The sequence below is a fragment of the Melopsittacus undulatus genome, chromosome 1 (genome assembly GCF_012275295.1).
Source record: "Melopsittacus undulatus isolate bMelUnd1 chromosome 1, bMelUnd1.mat.Z, whole genome shotgun sequence".
Lineage (NCBI taxonomy): Eukaryota > Metazoa > Chordata > Aves > Psittaciformes > Psittaculidae > Melopsittacus > Melopsittacus undulatus.
In genome coordinates, this window is record NC_047527.1 from 151,021,628 (window position 1) to 151,045,809 (window position 24,182).

Below are 24,182 nucleotides of genomic sequence, written 5' to 3' on the forward strand. Positions count from 1 at the left end.
GGGCAGATCCCAAACGCACTTAACAATTCTTGTGTATGCTTATTTATTTTACAAACGCTTAATCTGTTAGGATCAGCGTGAATTGTGTGAGATAGTGTTTTTACCATCTGTAAAAATAAAGAAAACCAAATGTACCGATGACCAAACTAGTATATTTAGTCTTAGATTAGTGGCAAGCAGTTAAGAACACTGGAGTCATCTTGATGGTCCTGTGTTATCTGATCATACTGGCTCTTAGCCCACTTGTAAACCCCTGACTTCATCCTGCCTACTCTTTCAGCAACCTGTTATGAAGGAGAATTTATCTTCATTAGATGGGGAATTCATCTTCATTAGATAGGTATTCATGTTCATTAACGGGGGAAGATCAAGAAGTCTAACACACAAAAGTTAACCAACTTTAATGGCTTGTATAATACAAAACATTATTACAATCTATTGGCAAAGCCCATAATTGAATGTACCAGCAGGCACTGTCTTTTCTGTTATCTCCTTAAATGCAGAGCACAGCTCACTACGGCAGCTGAAATCTGGTTTATTCTCATTTGCTACAGTGTGATCCCTTCCCAGGGAAGGGATAGCAAGTCCTGATAAGCTGCTGAGGCACTGGGCCACCAATCTCTTCAGTTCCACATCTCCCCTCTGGAAGCTGCTTGTCACTTGGAAACATCCAAATGATGCTGAAATTACCCAATTTCCACTTATACTGATGTGTGTTTTAAAGGTGTATGCAAAGTCCAGAATGTAAGAGATGTCCAGGGTCTTACAAGCAGCTGAAGATCTTGTATATTAGAAGTTGCAGCATATTTCTGTTCCAGTTCCCATGCGGATGTAGTCTGAAAGTGGTGCTTAATATGACAAAACTGAGTAACTTAAACCAAGTGGTTTGATAAGCAAAGATTTCCCTATTTTACTTCCTGCTTTCACAAGCACGTGGCAATGTAAAACCTCTTTGGGGCCGTTTAAAACAGTTGCTTCTTTGAAAAATAATATTTATGAGGCTATCTAGAGGAACAGAGAAACAGAAATTGCCCTGATGGAATCAAAATCCTCAGCTTTTAATTTGCTGTCTACACAGTTGTCCAAACCCACGTGTGTTAGGGGAAATATAGGAAATGCTAGGAAGGACAGCTTGTCCTAAATTAACACTGTGATCTTAAGTATACGAGTATTCCCCTCGTATTTAATCTTTTCTATGTGTCCAAGTGCTTTGTAGGATCTGAGCTTTAAGGGGAACCCCAATCATATTTGTCCAGCAGCCTTACTGATGATGGAAGCTTTTCCTCTCTGTAAAACTCCTAAAGGGCAGAAAAAGCCTATTTCTAAACCAGAAAAGAGATGCTGTAGAGTCTGTACAACAGTGAATATTTTTACTTACTCGTGTGTTTTGATAACTTATATGTCTATAGCGTGTGTTTATCACTGAAAACATCTGGGTCAGCCCTGTTGAGACATCATTTTCACACCTCTAATGTTGTTGTGGTTTTGCAGCCATTGCGGCTGTGTTCTTTTGAGATTTTAAAGTTATTCTCTAATGTAGGCTAGAAAACTGGCAAGCAAAATCACTGCACTAAAAAGCTAAACCCGTGTTGACTCAGCCATATTTGATGTTGCCTGGTTAAAACCCCATGTGCAATGCTTTATTGTTAAGGCATCATAAACACATGGGGTTTTCTGATCAATGTTAGGTCATTGCATTAGCTTTTTAGTACAAATAGCATATAAAGCAGCTGTTAAGAGAGAGCCTGCTGAAATATCAAACTCTTAAGTCACTCGGATACCAACACCTAGTAATCAAAGCTATTATGAGAAAGATCCAAGAGATTGGTACTCAACCATATACAAAGGAAAATATACCTTGAACTATCAGAGCCTATTCTAAACATATAAGATTTTCCCATACCACTTGTAAGGATTCTATATCATAGACCTCAGTAATTTAGCGTTACTTACAGAGATACACAACCAGGCTTCATAAAAGCTGTGACTGAGGCTGATATAAATGAGTGAGATACCTTGTATAAGGTTCAGTCAAGAGATCTGTCCAAATAACCAGTGTGAATTCCTAACCTCTAGTTCACTTCAAAAACCAGTTCATGAGCCTGCTAGCTTAGACCCCCAGCTTTTGTGTGATTTTGGGCTCTATGATACAAAACAATGCTTTTGTGGTCATACAAAAAAAGAGAACATGTTTTTTCCCCTGCATGTGAGCCTATCTAGGTAGGTAATTTGATGCATCCTTTTAATTAATCATAGGATCAAAGACAGGTTTGTGTTGGAAAGGACCTTAAAGCTCGTCCAGTTCCAACCCCCTGCCATGAGCAGGGACACCTTCCATTAGCCCAGGTTGTTCCAGGCTCCTGTGTCCAACCTGGCCTTGAACACTGCCAGGGATGGGGCAGCCACAGCTTCTCTGGGCACCCTGTGCCAGCGCCTCAGCACCCTCACAGGGAAGAGCTTCTGCCTTAGTTCTAACCTGAACTTCCCCTGTTTCAGTTTAAAGCCATTTATGTACAAAACCCCAAACACATGAGCAAAACCAAGCTTTGGTAAACATGCATTCTGTGGTCTTTTGCAGCTGCCTTGGAGCCAACATCCAGGACAGATTCTGCAGGTTTCCATCACAGGCTTAATTCCACACTAGTCAATTCCACCTTTTTGCTGGGCACAGCTTACAAGGCAGCAGAAACTTCTTGTTCCCCAGTAGACTGTGTATAGCTGGAGCTGGCCCGTTCAGCTGTGTCAACATAGAAAACAGGACAGAATTTAGAGAAGTGGAATGCAAACTGCTTTCGGAAAAAGCTATGGAGGTACTTCCTAAATTTCTCTCCAGCAAAGGCATAAATGACAGGGTTGATACAGCAATGGATCATGGAGAGTGTTTCCGTCACCTGGATTGCTTTGTGCAGTTGACCACTGCCTTGACAAGTGTTGATGAAAAGGGTACCTTGAAAATCACGCAAGAAAATGCAGATGTTGTACGGTGCCCAGAACACAAAGTAGACAATCATGATGATAAAGATCAGCCTGACTGCTTTATGTTTCTTCTCATTCCTACATTGCAGTAATGTCTTTATAATTTGCATGTAGCCGCAGATCATAATGAACATTGGGATAACCAGTCCCACGATGTTCATTTTTAAGGTCAGGAATTGCTTCCATACTTCTCTCTGCTCTGATGGATAGTGAGCACTGCAAGTGTAACGTGCATTTTCCCTTTGAGTTGTGTGGAATACCACGCCAGGAACAGAAGCAAACAGTGCAACAGCCCAAGTGACCATGCTGGTGAGGATGCCGTAGGTGACTGTTCTGGCTTTCAGAGCAAACACTGCGTGCACTATGGCCAGGTACCTGTCTAGGGTCAACAGGATTATGAAGAAGATCCCACTGTAGAAGCCAAGCAGGTAGACGCCAGAGAGAATTCTGCACAGTGCCTCCCCAAAAATCCAGTCGTGAACAGCATAATAAGCCCAGAAAGGGAGAGAAAACACAAAGAGCAGATCAGAAATTGCCAAATTGAGCAGGTAGATGTCAGTCATGCTCCTCAATCTCTTGTATTTTACCAGGATGAGGACAACAAGCATGTTGCCTGTGAAGCCAAATATCACCACCAAAGAATAGAGTGGTGGCAGAAGATTTGCTGCTAAGTGCTTTTCCTCAATTCCCGTGCATGGTGTTGAATCACCATAGTCATATCCTGTTGTCAGTTCCCAGTTGCCTAAATCTGTGGTGTGGTTTTCCATGGTGCACTGGTCTGGAAAGGAAGAGAAGGATGTTAAAGTAGAGAAACTCCAAGCTTGTCAGTGATGGGAACAAAACATGCTGGTGTCCTCTGGAATGCTTTTTGGTGTTGAGCACATGAGCATTTGTACCTCAGGGTGCGGATGAGAATGAAATCACAGAGCTCCCAGGAAACCCATCTCTGTAGTTGTGAACCACATTGCTACATGTTGGAAGTGTGCTGAGGATGATTCCCTATCTGTACTCTCTCTGGTGTGGCTTTCCATCCCATCAGCTGCCCGACCCAACCAGAAGCAGAGGAATGGTTAATTTAACCTGAGCAGTGGATGGTTTGGGGCTGTTGTGCTCAGCAGTAGCTCAAAACCACCACTTCATTCTCTCTGCAGGAAGAAACTCAGCTTATGGCTGGAGTGACCCAGGGGCAGACCCTTGGTCTGCTTTTGTTGGAAGCTCATAGTGATCCATTCTGATTTGCAGCCTGTGAAAACCCTGAAGCTCCTCTTTGTGCCTGTCTAGACAAGTAAAGTTCAAAGGACTTTTGTCCTGTAAGCACTGATTGCTCAAAATGCCAATGCCCTTACTTTATTTTGTGTTAAAGAGATTAATTTAGCTAAACCTAAGCTGAGGTCCTTGGGAAGGAACTGGTTGCAAGGTCTTTGACCAGTTTCCTGTTCCAGGATCTGAGTCCCTCCTGAGCTGCCAGCTGCTAATGGAGATTCTCATGCTGTAGAACACAGACATGAGCCTGCCCCAAAAGCAGCAAGCACTGTTGGAGCCAAGTCTGCACCTTGGAAACAAAAAGAGGTGCTGCTTCTGCAAACCTTTTCCCCAGCCCTTCCCCACCTTCTTCCCCAGTCTGGCTGTTATTTCTGCTCCCAACAGTATCAAGACTGAGCACATCCATGTCCAAGCATTCCTTCGATGCATGGAGCATGGCATGAAGTTTTCAGAACAAGGAAGAAGGGAAACTTGGCATGTTTTGGGGTTTGGGTCTCAGCTTTGCATAGACACAATGTCTTGGGGAGAAAAGATTTGCTGCTGGACATCTCAAAGACTGGCTCTCAGGGAGCTCTTGCAGTGAAGCCTTCCCCCCACCCCAAGCCATACTAACTACATAGTCATATGCATACTGAGACCGTGGGTTCCTTGGTGAAGGAAGTGGCTGTGGCTCAGGTGTATTGACAGTAAATAAGTTGATTTTAAAGTGTCTGAGGGTTTAGATTTAAGTACTTTCAGCAACTTTTCTAGGGAAAAAACCCCCACCTTTATAAAACACTCTTTGGTCCAAAAACTTAACTTACTTCTTTCAAAACATGACAAGACTCAGACACCGTGAAATAGTTCATGTTCCATTCAGCTACATCTGTGTTGCATGCCCTGACAGTACAAGTCCCTGGTAATGCACCTAGCCAAATACCTTCATTTCTGATGTGTCACTAAGCCATGCCCTGTACTGGGTTTATGGGATGTGGCACTGGCTGCAACAGAGTGCCAGACTCAGCATGCTCTGTTTTGATCATTTGGCACCAGCATGATGCTCATGTATAAACATGGGTATGGAAAACACCCAGGTCATAAACCCAGAATGGGATTTTATGAGATATGGTCAACAGGATTCATGCAAATATTACTGTGGTCATTCTTTTTGTGCCAGCCCCTTCTTCCTGCTAACTGCTATCTCAATGCCTTCCTCCTTTCCCTCTGCTTCCTTGGAATGACAACCACATCTTCCCTGCATTTCATCTCCTTCCTCTCAACCCTTTTTGCATGCTTAAATTGTGGTCTCCCCTCGGAGTGCTTCCTTTCACTGACTGAGCCCCATTCTTCTAGCCCAGCCTTTGCTTCAGCAGCCTCTCTGCAAAAGCCCTGACTACTTACTACAATGAATTGTGTAGCATGCAGCACATGCTGGCAAGGGAAACTTGAAGTACCAAATGTGAAAACCAGAAGAAGGAATTGTAAGTGGTTTTGTGCTGTATCCAGAATCTCACCCATTTAGGACGCAGTGCTGGTCACTGACTAGAATGCTTCAGTGGGTTAATCAACCTGGCTTGTTCACCTCATGTTCTAATGGGCAGAAAAGCACAAAGATAATACTGGAAGATTCCTGAAGAAAGGATGTTTCAGTAGGATGTCTATATTATGTTGAATACAGCTTAGATAAATTCAGGGTTTCTAGACATCTGCAACCTGCTGTACAAATTCTGTTGCTCTGGTTAAGACCAGCAGTGTGTCATGCAGTTCTGGAGAGAAAAACTCCATAGAAAGGCTGAGTAACTCATGTCACTGTTTCATTCTGAGTTTCAGGGCAGAGCCCTCTGTTTCTAAAGAAGTAAGATTTTATTGAAGTGATTTTCAGTTCATTTGCACAGTGCTATATAATGATAACAGTTCACAATGTGTAGTAAACAGTGGTAAAGTGCCAACTATGCTGCACGTGAGCAAGTTCCATGACTTGCTTTAAACACAGCATCAGATTTTCTGTACTCATCGTGTGAGAGAGTTAGGACTCTTCACTGAAATAACCTGTTTTGTCCTTGCAGTAGCACTTTTAAAATCCAGATTTCCATCATTATGTATCATCTTATACATTTCTTATATATTCTCCCTGCCCATGCAAGGGATTGGAACTGGATCATCCCAAGGTCCTTTCCATCCCAAACTGTTCTGTGATTCTATCATCTTCAGAGAAAAACTATCACAAGCATTCTCCATCACACTTCTTAGTCAGTTCAATCTCTAGAGGTTTACTTCTTTGCTCACCTGGGTCCTCTGCTCAAGTCTTGCCCTTTAGAAATAGTGTGTTCCATTTACAATATCCCATTCATTTCCCAGTGTAACTGTTAAAGAGGAGGTCCCTGGCAAGATTCCACGAGTATTTTTCACCTCAGGCATTAGACAACCTAAGCAACTCCTATATGTTAAAAACAAGCAAAGATGACTTACCATGTACCTTATGGTGCGAGTGATGGCTTGGGTTATTACATCAAGAAGAACGCTAAACTGCCTTGTCAGTCACGAGAGGAAGCTCAACAACACCTCTTCCTGCATGAAAAAGGATGTATCCGTTTGAAAACTTCGAGCAAACAAGTCTGTTTGCATTGAAAAAAAAACAAATCAAGGAGCAGTTCTCTTTTTTCTAAAAATGGGCCATCAGATGTGACTTTTCTACTGCTGTGAGATGAGCAGAGATGTTGAAATGTGGATCCTCCTAGGAGCTGAACTCACGGTTTCACAACCCGCAGCTGGAGCTGTAGAAAGGGGGGTTTACATTGTTGTGGTCTCTTCTTGGTCGAGCTAAGCTCCTTGAGGCAGGAACAGCTTGCAGGGGGTTCATCCCTTTACATTTCTGAATCGTTCAATACTTTATGGGGTTTCCCCGTGGACAAAAAGTGAAGCTTTTGAATAAAGCTTCTGCTTTTATTCTGAATTACCTGCAATTTGTGTTGGCTTGCTCTGAGTTTCAGTCTTTCTATTTTGGGAGATGTGATTGATTCTGTTCTCCTCCAACCTAGTCTTTTGGACTGTGTTTTTTGTTTTAATCCCTCTCATAAGACCATGACTTAGCCTCTGTAGCGAGTCTCACCTTATTTTAAAACAAACCTGTTACTTACTTTTCGGAACCAAGCTTCAGAAAAGCCTGATAGAATCTGATTTCCGATCACTTTGCTTCATTGTGGCTGATCCTGTGCCTTTTTGAGTCAAACTGAAGCTGCCCCATGAGCAGCTTTTTAGATCCTTCTTAGACATCAAAGAAACCACATGGGAGGTTGGAAAGGTACAGAAAAAGCAAGACAAGATGATGCCTTATCAGATACCTGGGAACCAGTCAGATAGAAACCCTGAGAAGATACCAAATATAGTGCATCCTCCTGTTGTGTCCTCCCCATTGACATCTCTTTGGCCAGTTCCAGAGTGTTTGATTCTATCAGCCTAATGAAGGTGCTAAAGGAACATCTTTCCTGCACTCAGTCCTCAGTAGCCTTAAAAGATTCCAAACTCCCAAAAGCCCAATGGAGATGTCTTTCTTTGGATGCTGCCATTCCTTAATGGAAGCTGAGGGAATCACAGCTTCTGTTACCTCTCAGATCTGGGGGGAGACAGTAACAAGCAAAAAGCATGGCCTGTTTTCCTCCTCAACCCTTCTTTGCATGAGGGAGGGACACTTCAAGGTCTTTATTCCAAAGGATCAATAGATTTTTATCTTCCTTTCCCAATCACCTGTTCCAGTGAGCTGTCTAAGGGCTGGAGTCTCAGTGTCAAAATGAATGGCCACTGTAGGGTATTCTAAAGGTATGCTCCCACTACCTGATGGACTGTATTAGACCCCCTATAGAGTCAGTAGGAAGAGATGTTTCCATTCCTAAATAACCAAGCTCCTAATTGCTGCCAAACTTTGCTGCCAAAACCCTGCTTCATTGCTCTCCATTACATGTTACTGAGCCTACTGGAGACTCTGAAACCTTCCATAACCTCAGTGTGATCAGCAGCTGGGTATTGCATTTACTGAGCAGCACTGTAAGATTGCAGGGAGTGATGCACGCCAAAAGAGGGCCTCTGCCACTCACGGTTACAGTGGTTGAACAAGGGGAATGGTTTTGGTCTGCTCATCAGCTGGGTCTTACAGCTGCATGAGATGCAGAGTGTGAATAGCTGTGACATCTGCAGCCCAAATACAGGGACGCACACTGGCAGCAGGAACCTGCGCTGTGGCTTTGTTATCAGCACATACACTACGTGTTGGCTCAGCTCTACAGAAGCTGCAGATAAGCAGAGCTGCTGAGAAGTCAGATTTGATCAGGTCTTACATGTGGGTGGAGGTGAGCCTGGGCCCTGGTGCTGTTTGTTGGCACTGGGATGCTGCTGGTGTGCTCTTCACCAATGATGTTAGGTCTTCATTTGGTCCCCTACTCGCCTCAGTCACTCTCGATGGGCCTCTGCAGGACTCGATCTCCCACCCAATCTGAAGCTCCATCACACCACCCTGAGACTGGCCATCTTCCTGCTGCATCACCCCTTCCTCCCTGCTGCCATCATAGAATCACAGAATCCCAGAATGGTTTGGGTTGGAAAGGACCTTAACATCATCCAGTTCCAACCCCTGCCATGGGCAGGGACACCTCACACCAGACCAGGTTGCTCCAAGCCCCTCTGTCCAACCTGGCCTTGAACACTGCCAGGGATGGGGCAGCCACAGCTTCTCTGGGCACCCTGTGCCAGCACCTCAGCACCCTCACAGGGAACAGCTTCTGCCTTAGATCTAACCTGAACTTCCCCTGTTTCACTTTGAACCCATCACCCCTTGTCCTAGCGCTGCAGTCCCTGATGAGGGGTCTCTCTCCACCATCCTTGTCCTTCAGATTGCCTCCATCTAGTGTGTGTCAACACTGAGGGATGGACAATGCCAGCAGCATTGCTACAAGTCAGGTTTTCTTCAGCTTTTCTCAATCCCTTGCCCAGCATCTCTTTGGGAACATGCTCTGCTGCTTGCCAGGAGCTACAGCACATGTAAGAATCTGTACCTGCAGGTGAACCTCCTGATTTTACCAAGTAAGTGAAGCTATTGTTCAGTAAGAAAAGGAATCATACAGTGGGTTGATGTAGCTCAGAATTGTACCTGTTATGGTTTTATTTCATACATGAGTAGGAGTCCTGTTTAGTGTTGTGACACTCATTCCCTCTGTAAAGACATTCCTAGAATAGTAATGGGTTTTGTTCCTTACCTGTGGGGCTCAATTTGATGTACTCAGCAAACATGCAGCCATGTACACTGCCAATCTCTTCTATCTAGTGACTGATCGTATGACTCATCTTCACAGTAATCAGGCCATCACACTGTAGTATCCAGTATCTAAACGGTGTGGTACTCCCACAAGGTGAAGTCCACACCAGTACTGAAATGTCTACCAGGACACACAACAGATGTGACGTAGAAATGTCATCAAGACATTGGAAAATGCAACTAACAGTTTCCATTTAATGTCATATAAACTTGCATCACCTGAATAAGAGAGACTGGGCAAGAACAAGGCCTAGGACCGAATGGCATCTGCTTTTCTTAGAGATACACAATATGATAGTTCATAACTCTTACCAAAATCTGTGAGTACAACAAAGGAAATCATCCTTTTCATCTGGAGGAGAGGTCTAATGAAGACATGTAGGAATAGAATGGATGCATTTCTTTTTCCTTTGGTTCTTGCAGTTGCATCTCATTTTTCTACTTGTTACATTCACAAAATCCATGTCCAAGTTAGCTTAGTATTACCATATACTTTATTTCATCAGTAATAGTTCAATGTCTTGGTTTTGAAGAAGCTAAATGCAGCTAAAACTACTTTGTAGCTTAGGGTTTTTTTTTCCTTATCAGCCTTTTCTTTCAGGTTCTCAAGTTCTTGTGACCATCCTTTTACTGCCACTACAGTCATACCCCATCTAACATTCCCTCACATCTGGAAGAAGGGGTGATGTGGAATGTTATGTATCATGCCCTAAGATTTCTGTCATGGAGACTAGTAAAAAACCCAACAAAACAGTTCACACATTCACAGGTTTGAGGAAGCTGAGTCACAAAAACAAACTCTGCAGATACAAGCGTTTCTAACCTGGGTTAATGCCAGATCTTCACTAGCTCTTTCTGGGGTTTAATCTCTTGCAAATCTTGGACAACCATAATTATCCATTGTAGCACATCTTCATCCCATTGTCAGCCTATTGCTTTTGGTTTGGCTTTCCCCAAGGTGCTCTTCCTGAACCAGCAAGGAGGAAGACAAGAGAGCATTGCTTTCTTCTAGCACTTTCATCCAGGGCTCTGCTGTATGCTGTCCTGTTCTATATATAAGGGGTTATCACAGTACAACAGATCTTTGTTTTGGGCCATAGCTATGCATTTCACATATTTTCAGCTCTCAGACTCTCATTTCTACAGTAGACCTTTAATACTCACATTTTGCTCTTTTCAGGTACATTTATAGTACATCAGTTCTAGGTCTAGAGGTGCTGTCTGGGGCTATCTCCACTGTGAGTCAGAAATACTCCTTAGTGCATCCTGGCAGGCTGGGAAAATCACACACCAAGTCATTTCCCAGTGAAAACTAAGTCATAGAAAGGATGGACAGAGCCTGTACAATGACAAGGTATGTGCCAGGACCCAGGAACCAGAAAGTACTTTCAGGTGACAAGGATTAGATGTAGTCTGTTCATACCTTATGAGAGCATCCCTGCCCAAATGGCTCTTTCATTTCAGTCCACTTGATCTCCATTCCATTCAGAGCACCGGGTACTGGGACAGGTTGTCAGTGTCATCTGGTGAGTGTCCTCCTGTCACAACCTTGTAGACAGCTCTGCATCATCACTTGAGGGGCTGTGCAGTGGCCTGTGCATCTGATAATGCTGCCTCCGGTTCAGTGCTGTGGCCCCACCTTCCCAGCATCAGTCATTTCGGACTCAAACCACTCAAACCCAGATTGCCATCACTGGCACAGGGATTACAACACTGCCTGGCAGTTAGGCAAGCTTCTACAGCAGTTCTTTTCTCTACCATTCCATCTTCTGAGTGCAATACAGCTCCTGTGCCACCAGAATATGGATATAAAGCAACGTCTTCACCACTCATTTCTAACATCTTTTGACTAGAGAAGGAAGAAGAGAAGCTGCGTGGAGACCTCAGAGCAGCTTCCAGTGTCTGAAGGGGCTACAAGGATGCTGGAGAGGGGCTCTTCATCAGGGACTGTAGTGACAGGACAAGGGGTGATGGGTTCAAACTGAAACAGGGGAAGTTCAGGTTAGATCCTTTCTAACCCAAACCATTCTGGGATTCTATGAGTTCTCACAAAGCTGTGAAACTCTAGCCCAGCCAAAACCAGAACACTGTTCAACACGTGTTGCAAAGTAACAGTCTACTTGTAGTGTTCACAGAGGTCCCATCTTGAATGTTTCTGCTGTTCTAGTACTACTTGTGCACCCTCTAATGCTTGCTTTTGCTTCCTCAGTTTGTCTCCAGGATGGCTCAGATGCCTCCCAAGCAGGAAGAGATTCTTCCTTGTGTTAGTTTCTTCTCTGCTGTAACCCTGGTGTGCCTTCACACTTCTCTAGCTCTTACATACACATGGCATCTTCATCTCCATGCTTTTCCTTGCAGAACTTCAGTTATGGAATATTTGTCTCCTGCACATAAAATTTCATCCACTTCTCTGCCAATGTAACTTGTGTTCTCTTTCATATGGGGATTAGGCATCTGGTTAAACCTTCCCCATGGGTAGTTCCATCCCATTGTGACCAGACTGTCTGAAGCCTTCCTAGCCTAATTTGGAGCTCTCTAGCTTGTAGCTACAAAATGCTGCAGCCACATCTGACTGATTAAGACTCAAAATACACCACAAAACTATCGACAGCTTTGCTTGTCTCGGTGCAAAGTCCCAGGGAAGGACCTGGGATTATCCTGCCTGGACACATAGCAATAAGGTGATCTTTAGGTTTAGTTTGTACAGCAACATTTGGGAAATGAAATTCAGCAAACAAAGGCAGTGGGTATAGAATTTAGCTTATCCCATGGTTGACAGATGAGAAGAGTGTGCAGGGGAGAGGAGGAGGTGTGGGTTGTGGGCTGAAGAAAGGAATGGGGACAGTGGAACAGGGAGAATGATACGGTGAAGCAGAAGCATGTTTCCATGTTGAGCTTTAAATGCTTAATGTTCCTTAAGCATAAACCTTGGGAGATCAAGTGCATTGCTTGGCTGGGGTCATGCTATACAGTGCAAGGAGATTGGAAATTAGCTTCAGAAAGTCTATGGAGTCTTCATCCCAATATTAAAAGTCCTTATCCCACTGTTAAGAGTGTCACCTGTTATTATGCTCCTTTATACCCCTTTTCCCTATTCATAACATACATAGCCCTGTTTCTCCAGATTTCACTCAACTAAAACCTGTGGCCCCAGACTTTTTCCCAAAGCTATTGTAATGCCCTCTACTCAAGCTTGTGGGCAGATTAATCTGTGCCAGTTACAGTAGCTTGAGGACTGGGCAGACAGTTCTTTGTCTGGTTTCTTTTGCTGGAGTGTGATATGGTGAGGGTTTTAATCTGAGGTTGCATGGTTTTGCCACCTCTGTTCTATGAGCAGAGCTGATGCCCTTTTACTGATGGAGAAGAACACGGTGCTACAGGGATTACATTGTTTTTCATGCTCTGATTTTATTAATTTCACTTCATTAACATGAAAACAGAAAGAAACATAATTCCAACAAGGCAAGAATTTACGCTACAGCAGTAGAAACATCACAGTTACAGCAGGGTTTGTATCACACTGAACTCATTTCTGCTTTCATAGTAAAAAGATGCTTTCACTTTCATGCAGTAAAAAAGTACAAAAGGAAGGAAACATATTACTTCCAAGCAAGAAAGTTTACTGTGGGGATAGTTTTTGGTCTTTTGGTTTGTGGCTATTGACATCACAAGACAGTGGCCAGATTATAATAGCTGATAGGATAAAAGCTAACAACAGATGCAGGGTTTGATGCTACAAGGCCTGAGGGAGAAGCGTATTTGCACCACCTGGATTAAGGCATCAATACCCAAATGAAGAGGCTTTTCTAGGTTCCTCCTGCAGTTGGACAGGTAATCTTCCCATTTAAATCATATGTCTGCTTCTGACTTGGGCATCTCTCTTTCTCTGCTGACCACTGAGGGGCCCTGAAGATAGTTGCTTCAGATCTGAATCATGTGCCTAAAGTTAAGTAGTGTAGAATCCTCTCTTGTGTCCTTACATTGACTGGAGGTTAGTTGAACTTCCAGATTCCCATAAGCAAGGCCTTACCTGTCAGAGTAATGCCCTTTGAAGTAAATGAGGGAAAAGGCAGGAGGACAGTTCACTTGTATACAGTGTTCTCCTGCACTTCCTTACAGTCTGAAGCAAGTTCTCCCTCTTCTTTGCTAACATGTCCCCAGAGCACCACTTTCTTTCACAGCAATGGCATAAATGTATGGCCATAGGACACCAATAGACTAACGGTCTTGAGTCTTCAATCAGCATGCAGAATGCTATGAACACTCTTCTCCAGGTAAAACCCCTCTGCAGTTGGATGCTTTTGCAGTTGCAAGGCTACTGTCTACCTAAAAGTGTATCCCAAACAACACACTTAGGAGCTGTGAAGAGCATGTTTTTCTCACGCAGGAGCCTAGCCTGACATACTTACTGCATCTGCCATGTAAAGTCTTCCTCTACACACACAGTTTACCTGTCCAGGAATAGGGAGGCCTCCACTTGGTGCTGTGCTCACAGTCTCCAGAATCCTTCAGAGACTCCTGGTACTTCTTTAATACAGAATGTTGCATAGCAAACACCAAGGTGATTTTCACTGTGGCCTTGCAGATCTCTGCTCAGGGGGTTTTATTGGTTAAGTGCTGCCTTCCTTGGAGAAAAACTGCATCCACTAAGCCCACTTTGGAAAATGTGAGCAACTGAACAGAGATATGGCAGGCATAACATTAAAGAACTACAATAAAAATACTATAACTTAGCCTATAGTGCAAGGGATTATGTTGAAAAATGACTGCACTATTAGCTAACAACTAAATCCTTGGGTTAAACAGCCCTGTGAGATAAAGGTGTGTCAACTCTCCCATCAGAGGAGAGATATCACATTGACCTATCTCATATGCATCCTCAAATTCCTTTTCATGGAAACATCTTTTATTCATGCAGGGAAATAAGGGGCTGGACATGAAGAAAGCTGAAAGCCTCCACCTATCAAATGCCTGTGACCATGTTGCAGAAAGAATACAGCCATTTCCAAATGCTACTCCATTGATGCTGAATACTAAACAGGTACATCTATCCTCAAAGCTTCATCCCAGTGTTCATCTTACGGTGTTAACACACCAGTAAATGGCTCTTGTGAGACGACACATTACGCCTTAGTCTCTTCAATATTGTATTGCCCCCATGTCAGTCTCACTAGCATTGGTTCATTGGATAGAATTCGGGTGAAGACACAGAATTATACTGGTTTAGATCCCACCCAAATCTTGATGATCTGGAGAACTCCATGATTCATTTAGTTTAAGAAAGGAAAATGCTATATATAACCCCCAGGAACAGTTAACCACAAGAACTGAGGGTCATTCAGTAGTGGTTGACAAGAAAGACCCTCAATAGCATCAGGTGGTCCCTAAGGCAAAGCAAGTGATGCAACATTTCCTTCGTGTATCCTTACAGTCCAGTAGAGATGTCATGCTCTGCAGTGGATGATGTGACTGTGGAAGTTACTCTTTCTAGGTTCTCATGATAAAGAGCAGGGCATTTCCTACAGAGGTAGGCAGCAGCATGCTTTCGGAAGAAGACACGGAGATACTTCCTAAACTTCTCCCCCACGAATGCATAGATCACAGGGTTGATACAACAGTGGATCATGGAGAGCGATTCTGTCACTTGGATTGCTTTTTGCATCTGACCTTCGGTTTCACAAGTCGGGACAAAAAATAGATATTGAAATGTGTGCAGAAAAGATAAAATGTGGAACGGAGTCCAGAAGATGAAAAAAAAGATCATGATCACAAAAATAAGCCTGACCGCCTTCTGTTTCTTCTCGTTCTTACACCTCAGTAATGTCTTTAGGATCTGTGAGTAACTGAAAATCATAATAACCATTGGAACAATAAGACCCAGGATGTTCATCTTTAAAGTATAGGAGTACTTCCAGTTGATTGCAGAATCACTTGGATAGTGAGCACTGCAAGTGTAATGTGTGTTTTCCTTCTGAGTTGCGTGGAATACCACGGCAGGAACAGAAGCAAACACTGCAACAGCCCAAGTGACCATGCTGGTGAGGATGCCATAGGTGACTGTCCTGGCTTTCAGGGCAAACACTGCGTGCACTATGGCCAGGTACCTGTCTAGGGTCAACAGGATTATGAAGAAGATCCCACTGTAGAAGCCAAGCATGTAGATGCCGGAGAGAATTCTGCACAGCGCCTCCCCAAAAATCCAGCCATAAACAGCATAATAAGCCCAGAAAGGGAGAGAAAACACAAAGAGCAGATCAGAAACTGCCAAATTGAGCAGGTAGATGTCAGTCATGCTCCTCAATCTCTTGTATTTTACCAGGATGAGGACAACAAGTATGTTGCCTGTGAGGCCAAATATCACCACCAAAGAATAGATTGGTGGCAAAAGATTCGCTGCTAAGTGCTTTTCCTCTCTTCCATCACACGGTGGTGCTTCATAATAGTCATATCCTGTTGTAATTTCCCAATTGCCTAAATCTGTGGTGTTCTTTTCCATGGTGCACTGGTCTGGAAAGGAAGAGAAGGGTGTTAAAGTAGAGAAACTCCAAGCTTGTCAGTGATGGGAACAAAACACACCGGTGTCCTCCTCTGGAATGCTTTTTGGTGTTGAGCACATGAGCATTTGTACCTCAGGGTGCAGATGAGAATGAAATCGCAGAGCTCCCAGGAAACCCATCTCTGTAGCTGTGATCCCAGACTGGTTTGGGTTGGAAAGGACCTTAACATCATCCAGTTCAAACCCTGCCATGGGCAGGGACACCTCACACCAGACCAGGTTGTGCCAAGCCCCTGTGTCCAACCTGGCCTTGAACACTGCCAGGGATGGGGCAGCCACAGCTTCTCTGGGCACCCTGTGCCAGCGCCTCAGCACCCTCACAGGGAAGAGCTTCTGCCTTAGATCTAACCTGAACTTCCCCTGTTTCACTTTGAACCCATCACCCCTTGTCCTATCACTGCAGTCCCTGATGAAGAGCCCCTCTCCAGCATCCTTGTAGCCCCCTTCAGACACTGGAAGCTGATCTGAGGTCTCCAGGCAGCTTCTCTTCTCCAGGCTGAACAGCCCCAATGTTCTCAGCCTGTCTCCATACAGGAGGTGCTGCAGCCCCTGAGCATCCTCGTGGCCTCCTCTGGACTTGCTCCAACAGCTCCATATCCTTCTTATGCTGAGGACACCAGAGCTGCACACAGGGCTGCAAGTGGGGTCTCAGGAGAGCAGAGCAGAGGGGCAGGATCACCTCCTTTGACCTGCTGCTCACACTGCTTTTGATGCAGCCCAGCACATGAGGGTCTCTGGGCTCAAGCACACACTGAAGCTGCTCATGTTCAGTTTCTCATCAACCAACACTCCAAGTCCTCTGGTGTGTGTTTCCTCCTCAGCAGAGCCTGTCAGGTGCCAGACCCAGCCAAAAGCAGAGGAATGATGAATTTAGTCTGAGCACTGGATGCTTTGGGGCTGTTGTGCTCAGCAGTGGTTTTCCAAAGGGATAGACAGGGCAAGGAAGGCAGCAAAAAGCAAGCACAGTGTCCGGTGCTTCTCCTTGGGACATGGCCACCTTCTCATCATGCCAACCCACACTGTAGCCCTCACCTAAGAAGGACTATGCACTGGGAGAGTGTAAACCAGTGCCTTCAAAGGCACTGTGGCCTGGGTGAATGTAACTGACTGCCACTTGTTCAGGTTGTTGGTGACTTCCTGGAAGCCTTAATTCCTATGGGATCTAGGTCACTGGAGGCATAGAAATGACCTTTGCACAGTACTAAACATACCCACCTGGGGCACCTGCTGCCTGGGTGTTGCAGGGAAGCAAGTCAGCACTGTTGACCTGGGTTAAGATGGCAAACACTGTGTCCTTTAGGGAGCCTGGGTCAGGAGTAGCTCATGGAGGCTTGGTGGTTTTAGGTAGCCATGGAAGGAAACCAATCCACAGTCCTGTAGAAAGAACAGACAGGCAAACAGCTTGGCAATTGGGTTATGACAATTCCTCTCAGCATGTCCTATAACTCCTCTATTTGTTGTGACATCTCCCTGTCAAGTGAAAGACCTCCCTAATGCTCAAGGATGAAAGAAGTTTTGATTCCTTGTCCTGGTAGCTGTTTTGCATCCATGATTCCGGATCTCCTGGGCTTACATTGGCCAAGTGTCTTGGAAGGGCACAAAGGTAAAGCATAGATATGGCCACTGCCATGAGTGTGCACAAGCAGTTCTTCATGTGCAGCAGTTGTTTGTCCTTCATCCTTTGTTAGTGTTTCCAAGGAGGAAGTGCAGAGGTTGCCCAAACTCTGTCTCTCCAGTTTGGTTTGGGGACTGTTGGTGGGACTAGGCATCCTTTGCAAGGAGTCATGGCCTGGGCTGTGACAGCTCTCAGGCAAGTTCTGCTAGAATGGGAGCAAATAAAGACTTGCAACTTAGATATCAGCCCTTCCTGTCACCAAACCCTTCCCCTTCTCCACATCCCTGGTAGGACCTAGATGAGCTGGATGCAGAAGCACAGCTTTGTGTGATTGTCTGGAAAGTTGACAACTGTCTTCTCACAGACCCCCACAGAAAACAGAAGGATTCATGTGTCCTATGAGAAGCTGGGAAGAGGATTTTATGCAGATGGGTGTCAGAGGGACCAAATGTGCTTCCTGCTCTTTCAGGGGGGAAGTGAAATAGATGCATTTGGTAGCCACTCAAATAGAGCTATTTGTAATCTGGTGAAAGGGCTGCTCTTTCTTTCCTGTGTCATCGTAGAATCATAGCATCAACCAGGTTGGAAAAGCCATTTAAGCTCATCCAGCCCAACCATTCCCAGCACTGCCAAGGCTACCACTAACCCATGGCACTGAGGCCTCGTCTCCACGTGTGAACACTTGCAGGGATTGCTTATGTCAGGCACTTTGTGGTAGATTGGTGGCTGTTCACAGCAGATTGAAGGGTTTGAAATCTGCATTTTCTTGGCAATTTGATGCCTTTACAAGGGCAATTTGGTGTTCTCTTGACTACAGCAACCCACTGCTCCGGACACAGAGGACTGTGGGCAGCACGTCTGCCCCATCTTGCTCTGTGATCCCTGACCACACGTATGGTGCAGCAATCTTTGCTCCTTTCCTGCCTGCGGTCCCACCTTGCACTTGTTTTCAGTGCTGAGGTCTACCCTGTACAATTGTAGATGTCTTTTGCAGACATCTCATTTGCATGCCCCAAACCAGCAACTTCATTCTCTCTGCACTCAACTTCTGCAAGACTGAATGTAACTGAAGAAGCTCAGCTCAGAGCTGGAGGGACACAGAGGCAGGTTCCTGGTCTGCTTTTTGGTAGGGGCTTAATTTCATCACATGGTGGGTCATTCTGAGCTGTAGCATGTGAAGTTTCTGTGTGTCTTAAGCCTGTGTCAGCCTACTCAGCTTTAGAAGTCACAGAACATTCAGGACCTAGAGGATGTAGTTTAATCAGGGTCTTTATCCCAGTGGATATATATGTCATATAAATAGTCTTCTTGGACAAATTCTATCGATCACACAGTGTTAAAACACTTTGCTTTGAGTGTAATGCACAAGTATATTTGCATACACATACACATATATTGAATCATGGAACTGTAGAATCATAGAATGATTTGGATTGGGAAAGACTTTTAAGACCATCAAGTCCAATCATTACCTCACATTGCCAAGTCCATCACTAAACCATGTCCTTCAGCAGCACATCTACAGGTCTTCTAAATAGCTCCAGGGATGGTGACTCAACCACTTCCCTGGGCAGCCTCTTCCTGTGCTTGACAAGTCTTTATGGGAAGGAATTGTTCCTAATGCCCAACCTAACAGTTTTTCATGCCAAAAGGAACATCTTCTGCAGACTTCCTTGCCAAGAAGTCTGGGTTTGGCTGTAAAACTATCTAGGCATGAACCATCATGTTGGTGTGGAAGCAAAGAAATCTCCAGCTGCCCCTGCTCTTGTGCTGTGCATATAAACGGGCTCTTCAGAGAGGTTATGATTGGACAACTTGTGCTTATTTGGCTTATTTCCCTCTGACCTTCCTCCCAAAATGACAAATGAACACTGAGGAAGTCTTTATGATTTTCAGTTGAGGGGCTTCCTCATTGGTTTTATGGACTGCATGTGGCCATCAGTGCCCACCCCCCATAGTCTGCCTGTACAGGGTCCTTTTGGTTGCTAACAGGAAGTCTGTCTGCTTACTGCAAAAGCAGGCAAGTGAGGTGCGACCTCATCAGACAGTCCCTTCCAAAACGAAACCTCACTTTGGAAACCTCTTCCTCTGTTATAGGAGCTGAGCATTAGAAACAGCTTCTCAGATCTGCCTCCTGACTGAGGAGGTTTCTTCATCCCTGCAGAACTTCCAAGGAGAAACATGTTCTGGGCTGGAAGAAACTGCCTTAATTCCCTGGGAAGTCTCAGGATCCAATTGTTTCCATTCCCCACCAAACCCAGGAAGACACTCTTGCAAAATGCTAAGCTTTTATGCATGTAAATAGAATCAGTCTGCGGTCACAAGACAAGAGAAGTTGCTATAGCTGCATATTTGATGTATTACCCACACACAATTTATATTAGGCTGTCGCTAATACCCAAGTGGCAAGTCTCATTTATCCAAGCAGAGGAGCTCACCATTCCTTGTGCATGGACAGAGTACAATTCCAGTGTAGTACTGATGGATTTTATTCATGGAAAAACATGTTAACAAAAATTACAAGCCAGATTATGGCTGATGTCTCCAGCTGAGTTATGGGGTAGAGGTTTTCTAATGTAGTAGCACAGAGACATCACATTAAAAAGCAGAACCGACCCCAAAGAACATATTCCTCTATAACATGACAATGAAATAGCACCTTTAACAGATTAAATGCTTAAATAATACAAAGAAACCATGCAATAGGATAATGATGAGGAGAGCATTTGCATCTCACAGGGCAAGATGCGGCTTAGACTGGGAGAGGTTAGGTTAAGCATGAAAGGTTTCACATCTGATTGGTTTATATCCTTAGCAGAATATATCTTCAAGCTACTGATCTCCTGAACAGCTTCAAAATCAAGACCCAGTCAGTTTCTAGTACTTAAAAAGAATAGCATTTCCTACACCATTTGTCCTCTTCAATCCTCTACTCTCCCATTCAACCTCATCCCAAGTCATAAGTGAGTTACAAGACTCAATTGTTCTTAAAGATAGTGCCTCTGCTTGAATAGTAGCTCTACTGCCACTGTCATTAGGCACATCCACATCCCCACTGAGTGAACCTGTAACCACATAGACACATTTACATGTTAAACAGTTATAAAATGAGCTACTCACTGATTTATCAAGCTGGGGCTGTCTGACCGGGTCTTCTACTTCGTGAACAAGCACATAGTTAAACCCTATATCTGAAAATAGGAAACAGCACTTCCTGTGTGATGCATGTTGCACAACATCATTACAAGAATCAAGGGCATGGCTCTTTTCTGGAAACACTTGATTTCCAGGCTGGGTTCAGAACTGAGGGATGAAGACTTTGGTCTGGAGCAGTCAGTATCTCAATGGCTGGTTTAAGACTGGGTGGTTGAATTCAATAAGACCCGAGTATTTCTAGCTGCTCTAGACACTTGCAGCTCAATAGAAAGTGGTGTGAAATACTTGGCATCCAGAACGTGTGCTTTAGAAATGTAATTCTTGTCTCTGTTGAAACAACACTACCGAAGTATCCTTTATGTTCATTATCACTGATAGACTTGTACATCATTTTGACATGGTTGTGTCATCACTAGTGAAAAAGAATCTGTAAGCAAAATTAGGATGTGTTTATACTATGCAAGCTGTTAGTGTGCCAAGTTCAATAGCATCACACTTGCCTTAGGTGAGCATTGCAAAGAGACACAAGTGAAGGTCCAGAGGTTTCTGAGCTTATTAGGTCAGGCAGAGCACTGTGCTGGTAGAGCTACCTTCCTTCCAGCTGTGTGGTGCAGACTGCTTGAGCTGGTTTACACCACACTGCACTCTGTGGTGTAGACCCCTTCCTTGAACATCTACTGTAATTTCTGTAAGAGCCTCTTGTATGAGGCAAGCTGGAACTTGCAGCTCATTCCTTTTCATTGTAGGATTGAAAGCAATAGAAAGAAAGATTAGAATAACACAAAGTGGATAAGATACATTTTTGTTTCTGAGGCAGGAAGTGTAGTCGAGTCTAGAGGCTGGTGTCATCCATTTGTTGGTTTTAGACATTCACATTGGCACTGCAGCTGCAACAGCCTCCAGCTGATGGAGGCCTGTGTAAGTGACCATTATCATAGAATCAGAGAACAGTTTGGGTTGGAAAGGACCTTAAGATCATCCAGTTCCAACCCCCTACCATGGGAAGGGACACCTCACACTAAAACATGGCACCCAAGGTTCTGTCCAGCCTGGCCTTGAACACCACCAGGGATGGCATGGATTGATGGATGGATGGATGGATGGATGAATGGATGGATGGATGGATGGACGCAAGGCTACACGTTGCAGGTTTGCAGGTTTTGGGCAGCCGCTCTTAACCATTTTCTCTAAGGCTGCTGCATGGTTTCCTACAGCATTCCCCAAAAGCTGTGAGACTGCCTTGTGTTACAGTTATAGCTGGATTGGGTCATCTCCTAGAAAATATAGGTAGTTTCAATAGAACCAGCCATACAGGACATGACTACATGTGTTCCAGAGAGTGTAAAGGAGACTCACCAAGCTGGGTTTGGTGCCTAAGGAAGGCTTTAGGAAGAGGGGTCTCTGTGATGGCTGAAAGGAGAGAAACATTTCCTGTTGATCTGAAAGGGGCTGTGTAAGTTTGCTGAAAGTATAGACAGCAAATCCCTGAAAACCTTCAAGCAGGAAAGGACTTTCCATATAGGAACACAATGGTAACAGGGAGACATAAACCACAGATGTTCTTCCTGTACCATCTGCCTCTGAGCTGCTGTTTGAATGTGACAAGTTATGTGGTTTGCCACTCAGGAGATCTCTTCCTCCTCAATGTGTTCAGCAGGTTGGTTTGCAAGTGTCTTCTTTGGTGAGCTGCTATTGCTGGTAAAGAAATGCTTGGTTCACAGCAGCAAGAATCTTGCCTAAGGCAGCTTGTTATCACTGCCCTATCAATAAGAGGGGCTTGTCTCCACTCTTGAGAGTGGGACTCCTTTGGAATCTACTGCACAGGAGCTACAGGGAGGTTGGAATTGTCTGGGGGTACCATAAATGATCCTCGCCCTGTCTTGTGACACTGGATCTTCCTTCTGCCTTTTCCAGGGCCTATCAAGAGCCACCAAGCTCCTTCTTTCTGCTTGCTCTATCAGTTCACCCAAGCAAAAAGCTGGGACAACAACCTGCAAGTGATGGCAGAAGTCTGGGAAACTTGGCAAATGTGGCACTTTGGGATTGAGTCCCTTCCATGCAGGGCAGGAAGAAGACCTAGCTGAAGGGCAGACAACCATTCCTAAATAGATAAGGGAATTAAAAACACACACAAACCTTCAGGCATCCGGATATTGACAGAACTGCTAATATTAGAAGTCTCTCAGGAGTTAATAAACTGTTGGTTTTGTTTTCTGTCTTACACAGACCACTTGTAGGAAAGATCATAAACGAAGTCATTGCTTGGAAGATCTAGGTTTGGTTCCCCTTGTGATGGGGAAAGAGTGACTCGTGAGTCACAACTTGTCATTTGAGGGAAGCAAAGCACCATTTTGCATATATGGTTTAAAAGAGCTTTAATTCTTTGTGAATCTAGCTTGGGTGCTTAGATAGAAGACAAGTGGGCAGTGTTCTCTGTTTGCCTGAGCTCCAATTGCTCTCACTTTTGATAATAATGGACAGTTTCTTTCCAAAATGGTGATGTGAATACTTGGAAGCCACTTCAGAAGGTTTGATGGAGATTAAAATACAAGGGGGAAAAAAGAAGGATTCAAAAGAGAGGAAATATTTCATATTGGACATTTCATTTTGGGCAATTGGAATGGGTTGCCCAAGGAAGTGGTGAATACTCCATCCCTGGCAGTGTACAAGGCCAGGCTGGACAGAGCCTTGGGTGACATGGTTTAGGGTGAGGTATCCCTGCCTATGGCAGGGGGTTGGAATTGGATGATTTTAAGGTCCTTTCCAACCCAATCCAGTCTGGGATTCTATGCTTCTAACTGGAACTACATTTTGAATTGTAGCTATTTTTGTTGTTACTGTTTTAATTGTTATATTATAGAGGATAAGACCTGTTAGAAAGGACAGAACAACCCAATAATCCCTTTTTCAGGGATCTTGAGACTCTGAAGAAATACAGGGCAAAGGAATAATGGGTTTATTGGTCTAGGAAGCGTGGTCTGTGAGAAAGACTCAGGCAAGGACTAGATGGTCTCTGGAGAAGTCTCTCAGACTTACATCTATGATTTTACTCCTAGCATCCTTCCTGCAAGGGTTTAGTGAGCTTTATAAGCATTCACTAATCCAAAGAACTACCCAGGAGATGGAATGGGAAGAAGCAGTGGGAGAAAAGCATCCTAAAGGCATAGACATTGCCAGGTGAAGATTGCTTGGCTTATAAAGAGCTTAGGTTCTCCATCTATAAAATTAGAGCAAGAAGGGACTCTCTTGAGCACATAAACTTCACCATACTCATCAATTGGGTTTCCATGAACAGGGAAGTACTGCTTGGTTGTACCAAAGGGAAGAATCCA

The 24,182-nt window shown here is 44.3% G+C and overlaps 2 protein-coding genes across 2 annotated transcripts; both read right to left on the reverse strand.

Annotated features, from left to right (window-relative positions):
* Positions 1 to 2,492: 2,492 nt before the first annotated feature.
* Positions 2,493 to 6,752, reverse strand: LOC101872100 (C-C chemokine receptor type 5-like). Its single transcript, XM_034064416.1, has 2 exons — positions 6,688 to 6,752; positions 2,493 to 3,754 (listed from the first exon to the last, which is right to left on the reverse strand). The coding sequence occupies exon 2, from the start codon at positions 3,741 to 3,743 to the stop codon at positions 2,673 to 2,675; it is 1,071 nt and encodes a 356-aa protein (XP_033920307.1). The 5' UTR covers positions 3,744 to 3,754; positions 6,688 to 6,752; the 3' UTR covers positions 2,493 to 2,672.
* A 6,702-nt stretch (positions 6,753 to 13,454) lies between these two features.
* On the reverse strand, positions 13,455 to 20,872 carry LOC101868943 (C-C chemokine receptor type 5-like). The gene is made up of 3 exons (XM_031052358.2): positions 20,815 to 20,872; positions 17,295 to 17,453; positions 13,455 to 16,030 (listed from the first exon to the last, which is right to left on the reverse strand). Exon 3 carries the CDS (start codon positions 16,017 to 16,019, stop codon positions 14,949 to 14,951), a length of 1,071 nt encoding a protein of 356 aa, XP_030908218.2. The 5' UTR covers positions 16,020 to 16,030; positions 17,295 to 17,453; positions 20,815 to 20,872; the 3' UTR covers positions 13,455 to 14,948.
* Between the last annotated feature and the right edge of the window lie 3,310 nt (positions 20,873 to 24,182).

What these genes read in the sequence shown, in the direction of transcription:
- LOC101872100 (XM_034064416.1), bottom strand. Translation starts at nt 3,743, where the DNA reads ATGGAAAACCACACCACAGATTTAGGCAACTGGGAACTGACAACAGGA.
- LOC101868943 (XM_031052358.2), bottom strand. Translation starts at nt 16,019, where the DNA reads ATGGAAAAGAACACCACAGATTTAGGCAATTGGGAAATTACAACAGGA.